The sequence below is a fragment of the Trichosurus vulpecula genome, chromosome 8 (genome assembly GCF_011100635.1).
Source record: "Trichosurus vulpecula isolate mTriVul1 chromosome 8, mTriVul1.pri, whole genome shotgun sequence".
NCBI classification, from domain to species: Eukaryota; Metazoa; Chordata; class Mammalia; order Diprotodontia; family Phalangeridae; genus Trichosurus; species Trichosurus vulpecula.
The window spans coordinates 124,343,210-124,355,994 of NC_050580.1; the positions used below are offsets into that span (position 1 = coordinate 124,343,210).

The window sequence follows — 12,785 nt, forward strand, 5'->3', positions numbered from 1 at the left end:
ATAGGATGACACAGTGAGGGAACTTGACTTAGGAAATAATAAACATAATCTGAGAAGATGGAGATGTGGAAAAAGTGTAACAGGGAGGTCAGGCATTTTACAGTTTCAGGCCCTTGTCAACCTGGTCCTGGGGGACTCATCCAACAGTGTAAGCCTGAGTACCTAGATACTCAGTCAGCACTAAACAACTTTCTAGTGATGGTACAGGTTGGTAAAATCCATGTGAGTGACCTATATTGTTTTGGGGATGGTTTAATATGACAGCAGGTTGCCCTAGAATGTGAGGTGGTCTGACTCAGAAGACTTGACTGAATTGCTAGACTGGGGCACACCAACTTTAGTTATTAGAGCTCGACTTACCTTCAACCCAGAATAGGCCCATGATTCCTAGACTCAACTATTCAGACTTTGCTCTTAAGATGCTGTCTCTGTGCTTGTTTTACCCCTAACTACCCAACCTTGGTGGTCCCCTTTCTACTCACTGTTGACGAACTCCTGCTCCTCAGGTGTGACAATGCTGCTCAGATGAGACTGGTGCTGTCGGCATTGGCTCTCAGCATTGACCCAGGTTTCCCGGTCAGGGAAGTGCCGGTAACAGTGTCCCTGGAATTTGGTCCATCCCTCTTCGCAAATCTCCTGGTCTGAAATAAACATCAAGGACATGAAGGGACATCCCAAGGGTTGAGCTGAGATCCTGGTCTTGATCAAGCCACCTCAAGTGCCAGGCCCCAAGTGAGGGGAGAGGCTCAGCTAAAGGATTCTATGGTCTTAACCTCACAGGAGTCTCAGAGCTCTGGCTGTGAGATTCTAGAGACCCTGCATCCCTGCCATTGGCCTAGAAATGTCTCTTTTGTTGGAAATAAGTTCCAGAGTACAGATGTCAAATGCATGGCCTGCAGTCCACTCTTGAGTAAAGACTGAAGTAGATTAAATTATAATTGGGAAATATTTAACAAAATAAATAAAAATACAATGAAACATAGGTAACATTACATTTTTTAAAACTAAGTCAATACATGGCCCAAAAGATCCTTATGTACTACTTGAATTTGACCCCAGAGGATGGGCATTCTCTTCTGAGCCTTACCTCTTTCTCAACAAAAATAGATTTTAGTTTGAAAAGTGGAGAAGAGAGAGAGAAAAGGCTAGAAGTCAGGTGGAGAGGATGAAGTAGTTTAGAGAAGCTACAAGGTACCACAGTCTTGGGTGGGCACATAGTGTTGGTAGGGGCAAAGGATTGAAGACAATAGAGGGATAAATAGTATAGGACATTTGGCACAGAGCTGGAGCTATCTCTCTAGCCAAATCATTTAAATGAAATAACTTCATGGAAAGATAGGATTCAGAGCTTTGGAAAGACTTGTTCCATAATGGGATCAATCTTTGGGTCTACCACCTTCATGTTATGTGAGGGACACACCAAAATGAGCACAGTTGGCCCTTCAGGGGATATGGGGAGAGGATTGATTCATTGACTAATCCTAGGGTCACATGCTGAAACCTTATGGAATACAAAGGAACAGAGGCTTATAGAAAATTATGGGATCTAGGGAAAGCCATAAATTATGCTGCCCCCTCATTTAACCAAGGGGATATATGCCAAGGAGATTTGACTGTTATTATTATTATTTGTATTTCCAATACTAATTTCTTATTTTACCCCCAACACCTTCTCAATTGAAATAGTTGAGCCATGGGAATGCTGGGTTTAGGCATAGTGGAATTTCTTCTTCTAGTGTGTGTGCAAGTTTACTTCTTTGGATTCCTGCCTTTGCAGGCTAAGGTCTGAATGCCCTGCTGAGGAAGCAGAGAACAGAACAAGTGGTAGCTGGAGAACTAAAACATTGAATGTGGAAATGGAGGCTATGGCAGATTTGAAGGCAAGAGGAGAGGCATCTATGAGCAGTAGTAAGTCTAGAAAGGAAGTACGAAGGGGATTAATGAGAATTTTAGAGCTGGAAAGAACCTTAGGTTCTTTATTTTATTGGGGGAAAGCTGAGATTAAGGTGAAGTGACTGGCCCAGAGTTATATAGTGTCGGAGCCAGGACTCCATCCAATTCTCCTCCCTCCTGTCTTGTCCAGTGGTCTTTCTATCATATTATGCCGCTCTCTTCATTCCTCCCATAACTATTGCCCACCCTTTTACCCATGAGACAAAATGAGGTGCTGAGGAGATCACCAGAGCAGGGACTATGGTGATACCAATTCCACTCCCCCAAGATGTTCGGCTGATCCTGGACAACTGGCCATCTTGACCCATCACTTCCCATCCAGCTCAAGAGGTGATGCTCAGGGCCAAAGTAGCTAAGCGAAGCAAGAGGGAGCAATAGCCCTGGGAAGGATGGAGAGAAGACTATGAAGGAGGACCTTCAAAAGGCCGAGAAGCAGGGCAACCAGAAAAGGAAGCCAAGTAAACCTTGAGAAGCAATGAGATCTAAACAGAGGATTTGTTAATACAGTTGCTATTGAAGAAAGCAGAGTCAAGATGGGTCAGAAGTCTTAGAGGGATTCGATCTAAGATGCCCATGACTAGGAAGATCAATTGAATTTTATCTGAATTCCTTGTCTGCTATTTTTGTTTGGGAACAGAGGTCTGTCATTATCTTATCCTCATTCTGAAAGATTTCACCTCCCTCCCACCTCTAGAATCAAAATTAATATTTTTGTGTATGTTCCAGAATGCTCTCCTTCATCCACTTTTCCATTCTTCCCCTAGGGGACGTTGTAAATACCCAAGCAACATTGGGGAGAAGGTTCTTGAAAGAGCTCTTCTTTCCCATCCCAAGTAAGATTCCATGTACCAACTTCTTGAGGGAGGTCGAGGCATTTTCTTCCAGAAGTATTACATTCCACTGTGAATTCTGCTCTCTTGTATGGAAGTGCCATGGGACATGGATTGTCGTTACTACATGTCTACCACCCCATCTCTTCCCCAATACTATATTCACATAATGGGACAAGGAACACCTATCCTGGGACTTAAATACATCTCAGTTGAGTTCTTGGAGTTTTATGATCCTCTCTCTCAATAGCTGCTGGCATAGTTCAAAGAAAATAGCCTATGTACTCCATGCTTCCACCTCTCCATGGAATATTGCTACTAGGTCTCAAGGATTTGCTCTTTCTAAGAAGAGATGCTTTCTGAGGTCCAGGAGGTCTATGATGCTTCCAGTTAGAGAGAAGGGGTTGGAAGGCACTGAAGATGAACCAGGTGGGTGGTCTCAGGAACCTGGAAAGGTCTATAAGGTTCAAGTGTTATTTAGCGTTTAGTACATTAGCATTGGTTTTGGTAAGCCCTAGGAAAGGAAACCTAGCCAATGTTCATCTAAAACCAGGCTCTTTTCTGGTATATTTCCTTCCATGAGCCTCCAAATCCACTTGCAGTAGAGGAAAGATGGCAAAGGAGAAAGAAAGAGAGGCTGAATGCAATGCCTGTTGCTGTAGCCACCAGAAGTTACAGAGATGGAGGCGTCATGCAGCTATCCCTGTTCATGCATAACCCTAGTTCCCCATTCATGCTTGAAAAACCAGAGGACTCCAAGATGGCAAATCTGTTTGTTTTTTTCTTGAGAGAAGAGAGAGGCAGCTCAGCCTTGGTGACATGGTGACTCCCAGGGCCAAGGAAGTTCCCATGGGAATATCAAGAGAGATAATGTCATTATTTCCATCCAGGAAGGTACAGGGTCACCAGGGAGAAAGCCAAATCTTGCCACCCCACAACTTCCTTCAAGACAAATGCGTGAAATTAGCACCTTCCCTTCAGCCTGATGCATTCCTGTCTTGGTGAGTTTTAGGAGAGCAAGGTAGGTTGGAAGTCCCGGGGAGGATTAGTGTTCCAAAGATCCCACATAGACCCAAATTCCAAGATTGCAGGTTGGCCCATAATCCTCTTTTGCATTCATATTTGCTAACGTCCAAAAAGGGGGGTTTCTAGTTGTGCAGCAAGACATCTCAGTCACTTCCTCAAAAACAGTTGCTTGGCTGGTGTGATGAGTCATAACCCCATCTACCTGAAGATAAAGCCTTCACTTGGTGGAGAGGCTGTTGCTTAGAGTTAGAAGTTAGATTGGAAATTCTCAGGAAAAAGAAAGGGAACAGCTGGGGGAGGTGAGGAGGAATGAAGGAAACATGGAATACGGTGGTTAGTAACATTAGCTGAAGCTGGGGTGGCCGTACCGATCTCACACAGGTCCCCTCCGTAGCTGGGAAGGCATAAGCATGTGAAAGAGTCGATGCCATCCACGCAGGTACCTCCATTCAGACAGGGGTTTGAGTGGCATTCATCGATGTCTGTAAGAAATGAAGGGCTGCCATTAGGACCTCTGGCAGACAAATCCAATGTGATGATGGCCCGTTGCTCCACTTGTCCAGGGCAAGACCTGCTTTTTGTGGAGAGGACTGGATGGGGATTGGTTTGGTGCCCTAGGTACTGTTGTTGTTGCTGCTGCTGCTGCTGCTCCTACTGAAGCTTTAACTGCCATACCAAGAGATTGAGGATAGATGCTATCCTGGTGGTAGGAGGAGGAAGTTGTAGGGAGAGTATCAGGTTTCATAGTTTGTTCCAGGTGATATCATCATACACCAAATGATTTGCATGAGATTAGTGGTGATGTTTCTCCAAGATATCGAATCTTCCTAATGTTCCAATAAGCAATTAATTGATCTGGCTTCTAGAAAGGATTCACCAAGAGTCTAGGCTATTGCAAAACACACTCAGGAGAGGCTCTTGAAAACTACTCATCACATTCCATTTCCCATTAGACCATAAAGGTCTTTGGTCTTTCTGGAGGCTACACATCCTGGAGTTCTGGACCAGTTTTTAATTATAAATAAGTGAAGGAGAGCAAAGTTGTAGATCAGGGATAGTAAAAAAAAATTTGCAAAGATGATACCTGTCTTTTTAAGAACTGATGAATGGTCCACTCATTGAATGTAGGATCGGCAAATGGCATTCATATAAAAGAAAATACATCTCTCTGTTGTGATTATCTTTTTCCTTTTAGTGATCTCTTCCTGAAGCTCCAAAGTACTTCTAAGACTGTGGGCACTAAATTTGTTGGGGACTTTGGTGGAGGACAGTAGGGGGAAAATGACTTGATTTTCTAGTAATCTTCCAAGGCCAGTTTCCTGCAGGCTCAATGTTCCAGAAGGTGATTTCTCAAGTCAGACACAACTTTAATGGTAGCCTGGAGAACTAGAAGCTTTGTATTTACTGGTTGCTTGTCAATTCATATTAGATGTTTCAGGAGCTAGTTTTATTCAGTCTTGTTATTACTTAGTTGTTTTCAGTTGTGTCCAACTCCTCATGACTCCATTTGTGATTTTCCTGGCAAAGATACTAGAGTGGTTTGCCATTTCCTTCTTTAGCTTATTTACAGATGAGAAAACTGAGGCAAACAAAGGTTAAAGTGACTCGCCCAGGGTCACACACAAGTGTCTGAGGATGAAATTGAATTCAGGTGTTCCTGAATCCATGCATGGTGCTCTATCCACTGTGCTGCCTACCTGCCAGATTTATTCAGTAAGTATGGGAACTGATGAGTTATGGGATGTTATGCTGCCAAGTTCCCACCTCTCTCTTCTGCCTCCAACAGACTCTTCCACTCTCTGTTCTTCTGATATCTAGATGATGCCACCAACAGTTTTTTTATTCAGGCAGGTGGACTAATATGATTAATTTACCCAGTGGCTCTGGGTAAATTAAAGTGTCAAGGACAAAGTCTGGATAAGAACTGAATAACCTTGAGTTGTTCTCTTTCACCTTGACACCCCACAATAACTCAAAAATTCCTTCCTCCATTGCCTGAATTTGACCCCAAAGACTGAGGATACCCAAAGAGTTCAGTTTGGTCCAGGCACATCGTGACTGGTGAGTATCTATCCATCTTCTCCCTGCCAGGCTGGAGAGGATATGGAAATGCTTCTTCATTTCCCTTTTGTCATGGTGCCACAGGATGATTGTCATAAGCTTTTACATTTCTTCATAGGGTATCACCAGAGTGAATGGTTATTTCTGGTTTGAGGGAGCCAGACTTTGTCCTATATGTTTGGACTCATGACACCACACAATTGTGGACCATGACTTCTAAATAAGAGACCTGGGGGGAAATTCCAGAATGTCAAGGTGCTGCTCTCATGTGCAGTTATATCACCTTCTGGCTCTTTTGTCCACCATTTGGCTGCAGCATATTGTTGGAATAGGATCCAGGTGTTGTGTCTCCATTGTGACAAATGTACAGAGGGAAATGTGTTAGAGTTTTCCTTGAATAATTTAGGGGTGTCAAAGCCAGATGAAACTCTTATTTGAGAAAGCCAAAAATTTCAAGTCTCTGGTAAGACAATTAAGAAACTTTCCTCTTGATTCTGACATTAGCTTTGGGTCTACAGGAGTCATCTACTTGGGATAGAAGGTGAGCTCACTCAGCTTGCAAGTTGAACATCTTCAGTCTTTCTTATCTTTAAATTTTCTTATATTTTATCTTCAGAGAAATTAGAGAATGGGTCAGAAATTGACAAACTCAAGTTAAGTCTACTGAAATTCATCCAGTTGAAGATTCAAACCCTGTCTAATCAAAAAAAGATAACGAAACCAAAAAGGAAAAAAAAAGGCAAATCCCAAAATGCACGGAGGGACTGATGATAATCCCAACATACACTAGGATTCCCAGCAGCAGCAGTAGCAACAGTAGGTCACACCAATCTGCAAGATAGAAGGTGGAGGTGGGCAGGGCTCTCACCTGAATAGGAAAGCAAGAGTTCTTTGTCCATTAGCTTCTATTATGTGTCAGGGTAAAGCACCCTGTTGGCAATGGGAATAAAGCAAAAACAGGAGCTAAAGCAGGCTATTCAGCAGGGAATAAGGTTGATCTCTGGAGTGGGCAGAAACATTCATTGATTGTTTAGAGAACTTGGTGCCATGGTCAGAGACTCTGACCAACCTAAGGTCAAGGAGGAAGGGAGGGAGACACAAAAGGAGGTCATACATGATAGCTCTCCAGGTGTTCACAAAGGGTGGGCTATACAAAGGAAATACTTAGTTCATCACCTCCATCCTAAAGGCATCAATCCATGGGACTGTTGTACAAATTTGATCATTGGGCACTGCACATGACCCAATGCAGATACGTGGGCTGATAGAAACTACAATGAACAAAATCATATGCTGAATTCTCAGAAACCAGATGTTCCATGGTCATCCTGGAGGTAGGAGGATAAGGGGAGAGAGACTCTTTATCAGGCTATGTATTCTTGGCTTATGCTGTAGTCAGCTGCAGTCATTCCCTTCTCTGGGCTGGGTGTGGGGGAAGAAAAGGCATCTCAGATTCTCAAAGGTTGTCAGCTCTTCCTCTGGTCTGGAGTAAGTGAGATCTTGACAAGCTCCCCTTTTCTCTTCATGCTCTACTTCCTCTCAGATAGAGTCTTAGAAGGTCTGGGATCCTTCTTCGTTTCTGAAACTGTGCGAGGAATTTAGCTCCACCAAATTTCATCTGAGAGATGAAAATTCCAAACAAATCAACAAGATTTAGGATGGACATTTGGCCATTCCATGTCTCAACTTTGGGAGATGGGGAGAGTCCTGTGGAGGAGGGAAATGCAAATCAAGTATTGTGGGGAAAAATGCCATAAAGGTACAAAAGTGAAGTGGGCGAAGTTCAGGAAATGATATTAGAAGTTGGGCCTCTCACATACGGAGGAAGAAGATCTTAGGGCTCATTGCATTGAACTCAAAGTCTGGCATTTCATGACTTTATGTCCGGTGTAAACAATGGGATTGTAATGAACATCTTGTGAGCATTGATTGGGCAATCCAGAAGGGGTCAAAATGCTTAGGGTTCTTTTCCAGTCTCCTCTCACCAAGTGGAATGGTTTTAATTAATGACAAATAATGTCATCCAAAGCACCTAAAGCTAAGATCTCATTCATCTTCATAGGAATCCTCTAGCAAAAGGGAAAATTCATCTTGGATCCCTATGTTAAGGTCAAGGAAATAGAAGCAGAGATTTGCAATGGTGTTTTCACCATGGTATCACCAGAAAGTGTTATTTCTCCCAATGCTCCGATCAATGTTCTTGCCCTATGGTCTGTCCATGTCAAAAATACAGATTGAAAAGTTATTCTGAGCTCAGAAAGAGGTGGTATTTGACCCATAAGAAGGGCTGAAGGAAGTTCTACAGGTTGTGTTTTTTTCTTTTTACCTATCATATTCTAGATAGATGATGCAAGGGTAATTCTCCAAACTGAGCAGAGCAAGGTTAATTGTTTGGCTTTTTGCAGAATATTGCACCCACACTATGTATATCTGATGAGGACTATGAAGAATAGGGGCAATTTGACATGAGAATGACTGAGAAATACAAAGTTCTTTATAATTTACAAAGCCTCATTTAAAGCCTTATCATTATCTACAGTAACAGCTAAAATTTGTATAGTGGTTACTATGTGCCAGGCACTGTGCTAAGTGCTTTATCATCATCATCTCATTCTGTCCTCACAACAGCCCTGGGAGGTAGGTGCTATCATTCTCCCCATTTTACAGATGAGGAAACTGAGGCAAAAAGAGGTTAAGTGACTTGCCCAGGGTTACACAGCTAGTATGTGTCCGAGGCCATATTTGAACTCAGGTCTTGCAGACTCCAGGCCCAATATTCTACCCACTGTGCCACCGGGCTGCTTTATATCTCATTTAAAGCTTCACAATATTTCTGTGAGGTAGATTCTAGAGCTATTATTATGAGGAAACTGAGGCTTGCAGAATGTAAGTGACTTGCACAGTATCACCTAGGGTGAATATAGGTGGAAGGGTTCAAACCCAGGTTTTTCTGAGTTCTAGTCCAGGACTCTATTCAGTCCAGACAGGCCTCCTGCCTCTAATTAAACAATGACGTAAAAAATACACTAATCTTGGTAGGGCCTGATTATTGCCTAATTGTGAAAACATATTAATCATCTACAAGTCAGCTTAACTGGAAGTTTAAAATATATGGTTTTTTTTTTCTGCAAAACCAATACAAATGGTAAGTCAGTACTTTAATATGCCAGGGAGAATACTTCCCCTCCCAGGGAGAAAAGTTTCTTTGAAATATAAACTTTCCCCGGGGAAAGAGAAAATGTCAGATCTCAAGCTCAGAGCATGAGATCAAGAAAGTGAGATCTGGCAGTTAACAGAAAAAGAAACCGATTAAGTTTTATGTTCATGGCCCTCTTAACTACCCAGTTAAGTGGAGCCCAAACAGTTCCATTGGTGAGCAGAAAATTAGATGTGAAATCTGGTTTCAGTTTTAATGCCCCCAGGTGCTAGCTAGCAATGGAAGGGGAGATTCTGAAATGGATTAGATTAGTGCGAACAGTTCTGCCTTTAGTCACTTAGGGATCAGAGAATTCATTAAATGGATGTTTATTGCAGTGTCAAAAAAGCTGATTAATAATTTATCAAGGACTTGTTTAGGGAATACTTGCTAAACAAGACAAAGATAATTGTCAAGTCCTTTCTCTTAGGCCTAATTATAACCTCAAACTCCCACGCCTCCTCCCCCGCCCCCCCCCCCCACAATGTGGGATGTTTCTTTAGTTATTCAAATATAGCAGTAAGAAGAATGCTATGTCTTTGAAAACAGCCTGGACCTTTGGCCCTATTCTGAATGATGGATGAACAGGAGTCCAAGTGAAAAGGTCCTGCTTTGGTTCAGGATCCACCTTTGAAAAGGCAATGACAAGTGAGTAAATGATGAATCATCTTAAGGACAGGAAAGTTATTTAGAGCTCTTCCTTCCTTCCTTCCTTCCTTCCTTCCTTCCTTCCTTCCTTCCTTCCTCCCTCCCTCCCTCCCTTCCTTCCTTCCTTCCTTCCTTCCTTCCTTCCTTCCTTCCTTCCTTCCTTCCTTCCTTCCTCCCTTCCTTCCTTTCTGCTTTTTTCCCCTGCCTTCCTTTCTATCTTCCATCTAACACTTAGTAAGCACCTCCTAGTGTGATGCCTTGTGCTAGCTTTAATGGTACAAAGGCCCTATGGCTCCCATAGAGCAGAATTGAACTTTTTTATTGTTGTTCAGTCATTTCAGTCATGTCTGACTCTTCATGATCCCATTTTTGCTTTGTTTTGGTTTTTTTGGCAAAGATTTTGGAGTGGTTTGCCATTTCCTTCTCCAATTCATTTTACAAATGAGGAACTGAGGCGAGCAGGGTTGAGTGACTTGCCCAGCATCATGCAGCTAGTCTGAGGCCAGATTTGAACTTAGATCTTCCTGACTCCAGGCCTGGTGCTCTATCCACTGCACCACCTAGCAACCCCCAAAATTGAAATGGTGACTGAATTTTTAGCTCACAGAGAAAACATTGACTTAGGACAAGCCATTTTGGTCTTATGTTAGGCTAGCCCAAAATAGGGGAGGCTTTACCATTTTACCTCTAGGGAAACCCCAACCTTCACAAATCTGGAGCCATGCCCAGCAACTCTTTCAGACCAGAAGCTGTTTTAAATGCTCATCTGGGAGCTTCCATTAGCACAGTGGGCTAAATGGATTAAGACCTAAATTCTAGTTCTGACTCCATCACTCACTTATTCATTGTGTGATGCTGGGTAAGCCTCCTGCTCGGCTCAGCTGCAGAATAGCTCTAGATACCATCTACCTCATGGGAGTGTTTGAGGAGTAACAGTCAGAAAACCCTGTGGAAACATAAAATGCTTAGCCAGTGCTGAATCAGAAGGGCCCATGGTAAATTAGGTAAGGTCCACTTAATAGCAATCTCCTCGTTTCAGGCTGGCTTGCTGCTCAAGGACATCAGTCCTGCTGAAGCAGCCAGAGAAAGATGTCTGTGGCTTCTTTTTTCTATTAACATTTCGGTATTAAGTGTCAGGCTGGAGACAGAGTTACTGAGAATCAGAAGGAGCTGAAAGGACAGAGCGCATTATTCTGATCCTGAAAGTCAGTCCTGGTTTTCTTAAAATTGATTTTGTTCTCTTAAGCCTAAGGAACTTCGAGTAACCCAGGGTGAATTAGAGGGGAAACTAGGCTGAGTATCATGTCATCCCTTTCATACAGCAAGACATTAACCTATGAGTTAACTTTCTTAGGTTTTCTCTGTTCTACCACTCAATGGTGAGTTTTATGGAAGGGATTCTGGCAAAATGTCCTGAAAAATTTCCTCCAGAGATGTTTGAAAATGGAACTTATCCCTACTCAGGGCTGGTTCTCTCATTCTCAGTTCAGCCATCAGCAGCTCCTCAATCCCAGCCCCGGAATGCTGGAAAGCACAGATATTCTCTCTCAGCTCCCTGCAAATACGTTTCATGGCCTCTTCACCCCAAATGGGAGGCAGCTGTGGAGATTTCAGCCCATATACCAAGGAGAAGGAGTCAATCCCATCCCTAGGGTCACCAGTCCCCACGGAAATGTGGATACCTTTGTAGTAAGGAAATTAATTTTGCTTGTAAAAGTCACCATTTGTTGCCCAAGAAATTAATCTCCTTGTAGTCAGTCTGAAAATCATCCTGGAAATGAACCCTAGCCACCCCCATAGAAGTAATTCCTCTGGAATGGGAGAAAGGGTTTAAGGATGCACAGTATTCGTATATAGCCACAGTCAAAAAAGGAACTATTTTTACTATATGAACTATATTTTCCAGCTTCTGTTTATATATACATGTATATCTCCTGTATATATGCTATATACAGTATATTTATTATATAGTTTATACCTATATAATATGTAATAAAGATGTTAGTTTAAATATATATATGTATATATAAACACAACGTATCTTATTGCATATATATGTCTATGATATTGGATATTGTGTGCTCGGTTTTGTTTGGATTTTTCCTTCCATAACTCTGTATTCATTCTACTAAGTGAATGAGGGAAAACAGATGAGATCCTTGCTATGGAGGCAGAGACCCCAGCTTTTCTGAAATTGACTGACCCAGACAGACCCCGGACATCTGCAAAGCAAGTAATGCATAAATAACAGTGGGTCCATAGAATCATAGGTTTGTACCTGGGAGGGTCCTTTGAGGTCAGCTAGTTCCACCCCCTCTCTCAACAGTTGAGGAAAGTAAAGCTGAGAAGAAAACTGCCTATGGTCACAGAGGTAGTAAGTGGAACAGACAGCATTTGAACTCAGGTCTTCTGATTCCAGGTCCAGCATTTTTGTTATGCTGTATCCACGATGATGAATTTTGAACTTTGCAGGGAAGGTCCTGGAGCATCTCTTCTTTCTTTAGATCATGTACACCTAAACGATGCTATTGCCTAGAAGCATTTGGGGTCATTGATGCTGCTTAAAAGGAAGGTGTGTTGATTTAAAAACTGCAATAGCAGTAACATGGTATGTAACATTGGGATAGGAACAGGGCTGTTAAGGAGCTGATGCTCAGATACCATGCTAGAGAATCAGAGGTCGGACTCTCATCCGCTCATTTTTTTCTTGCTGTTCCAAGTTGGAGGATCCATCCTGGCCACCTCCTGGCCCTCCTTCCACCTCTTGCCTCCCAGGAAAAGCAGCCCAGCTGCTCCGCTTGTAGTTTGGGGAAAATTCATTCAAGATAGTAGTAAATGTTAAGCACACATGTGATATTAGATCATGGGCCTTCCCTGGGCAGGTGTTCACTGTGTTGGGCAAAGGGGTGTGGGAAGCCAACTATGTTTCTCATTTCTACTTTGGTTCATAAGAATACTGTACTCTACAGAACCTATATCCATGAGCACATCCCAGTTCTTCCAGCTGCTGGCACTATAAAGCTATCATGCATCTTCTCATTATCCATATGTTTTCTCACTCATGAGAATAT

General features: G+C 42.6%; 1 protein-coding gene across 1 annotated transcript in view; it reads right to left on the reverse strand.

Annotated features, from left to right (window-relative positions):
* Positions 1-12,785, reverse strand: part of ACAN (aggrecan) — an 85,204-nt gene that overhangs the window by 5,134 nt on the left and 67,285 nt on the right. Inside the window, exons 14-15 of the mRNA XM_036735915.1 lie at positions 4,178-4,291; positions 483-641 (exon numbers count right to left, since the gene is read on the reverse strand). Of these exons, the coding sequence (XP_036591810.1) occupies positions 483-641; positions 4,178-4,291 (273 nt within the window). The remainder of the gene's footprint in view (positions 1-482; positions 642-4,177; positions 4,292-12,785) is intronic.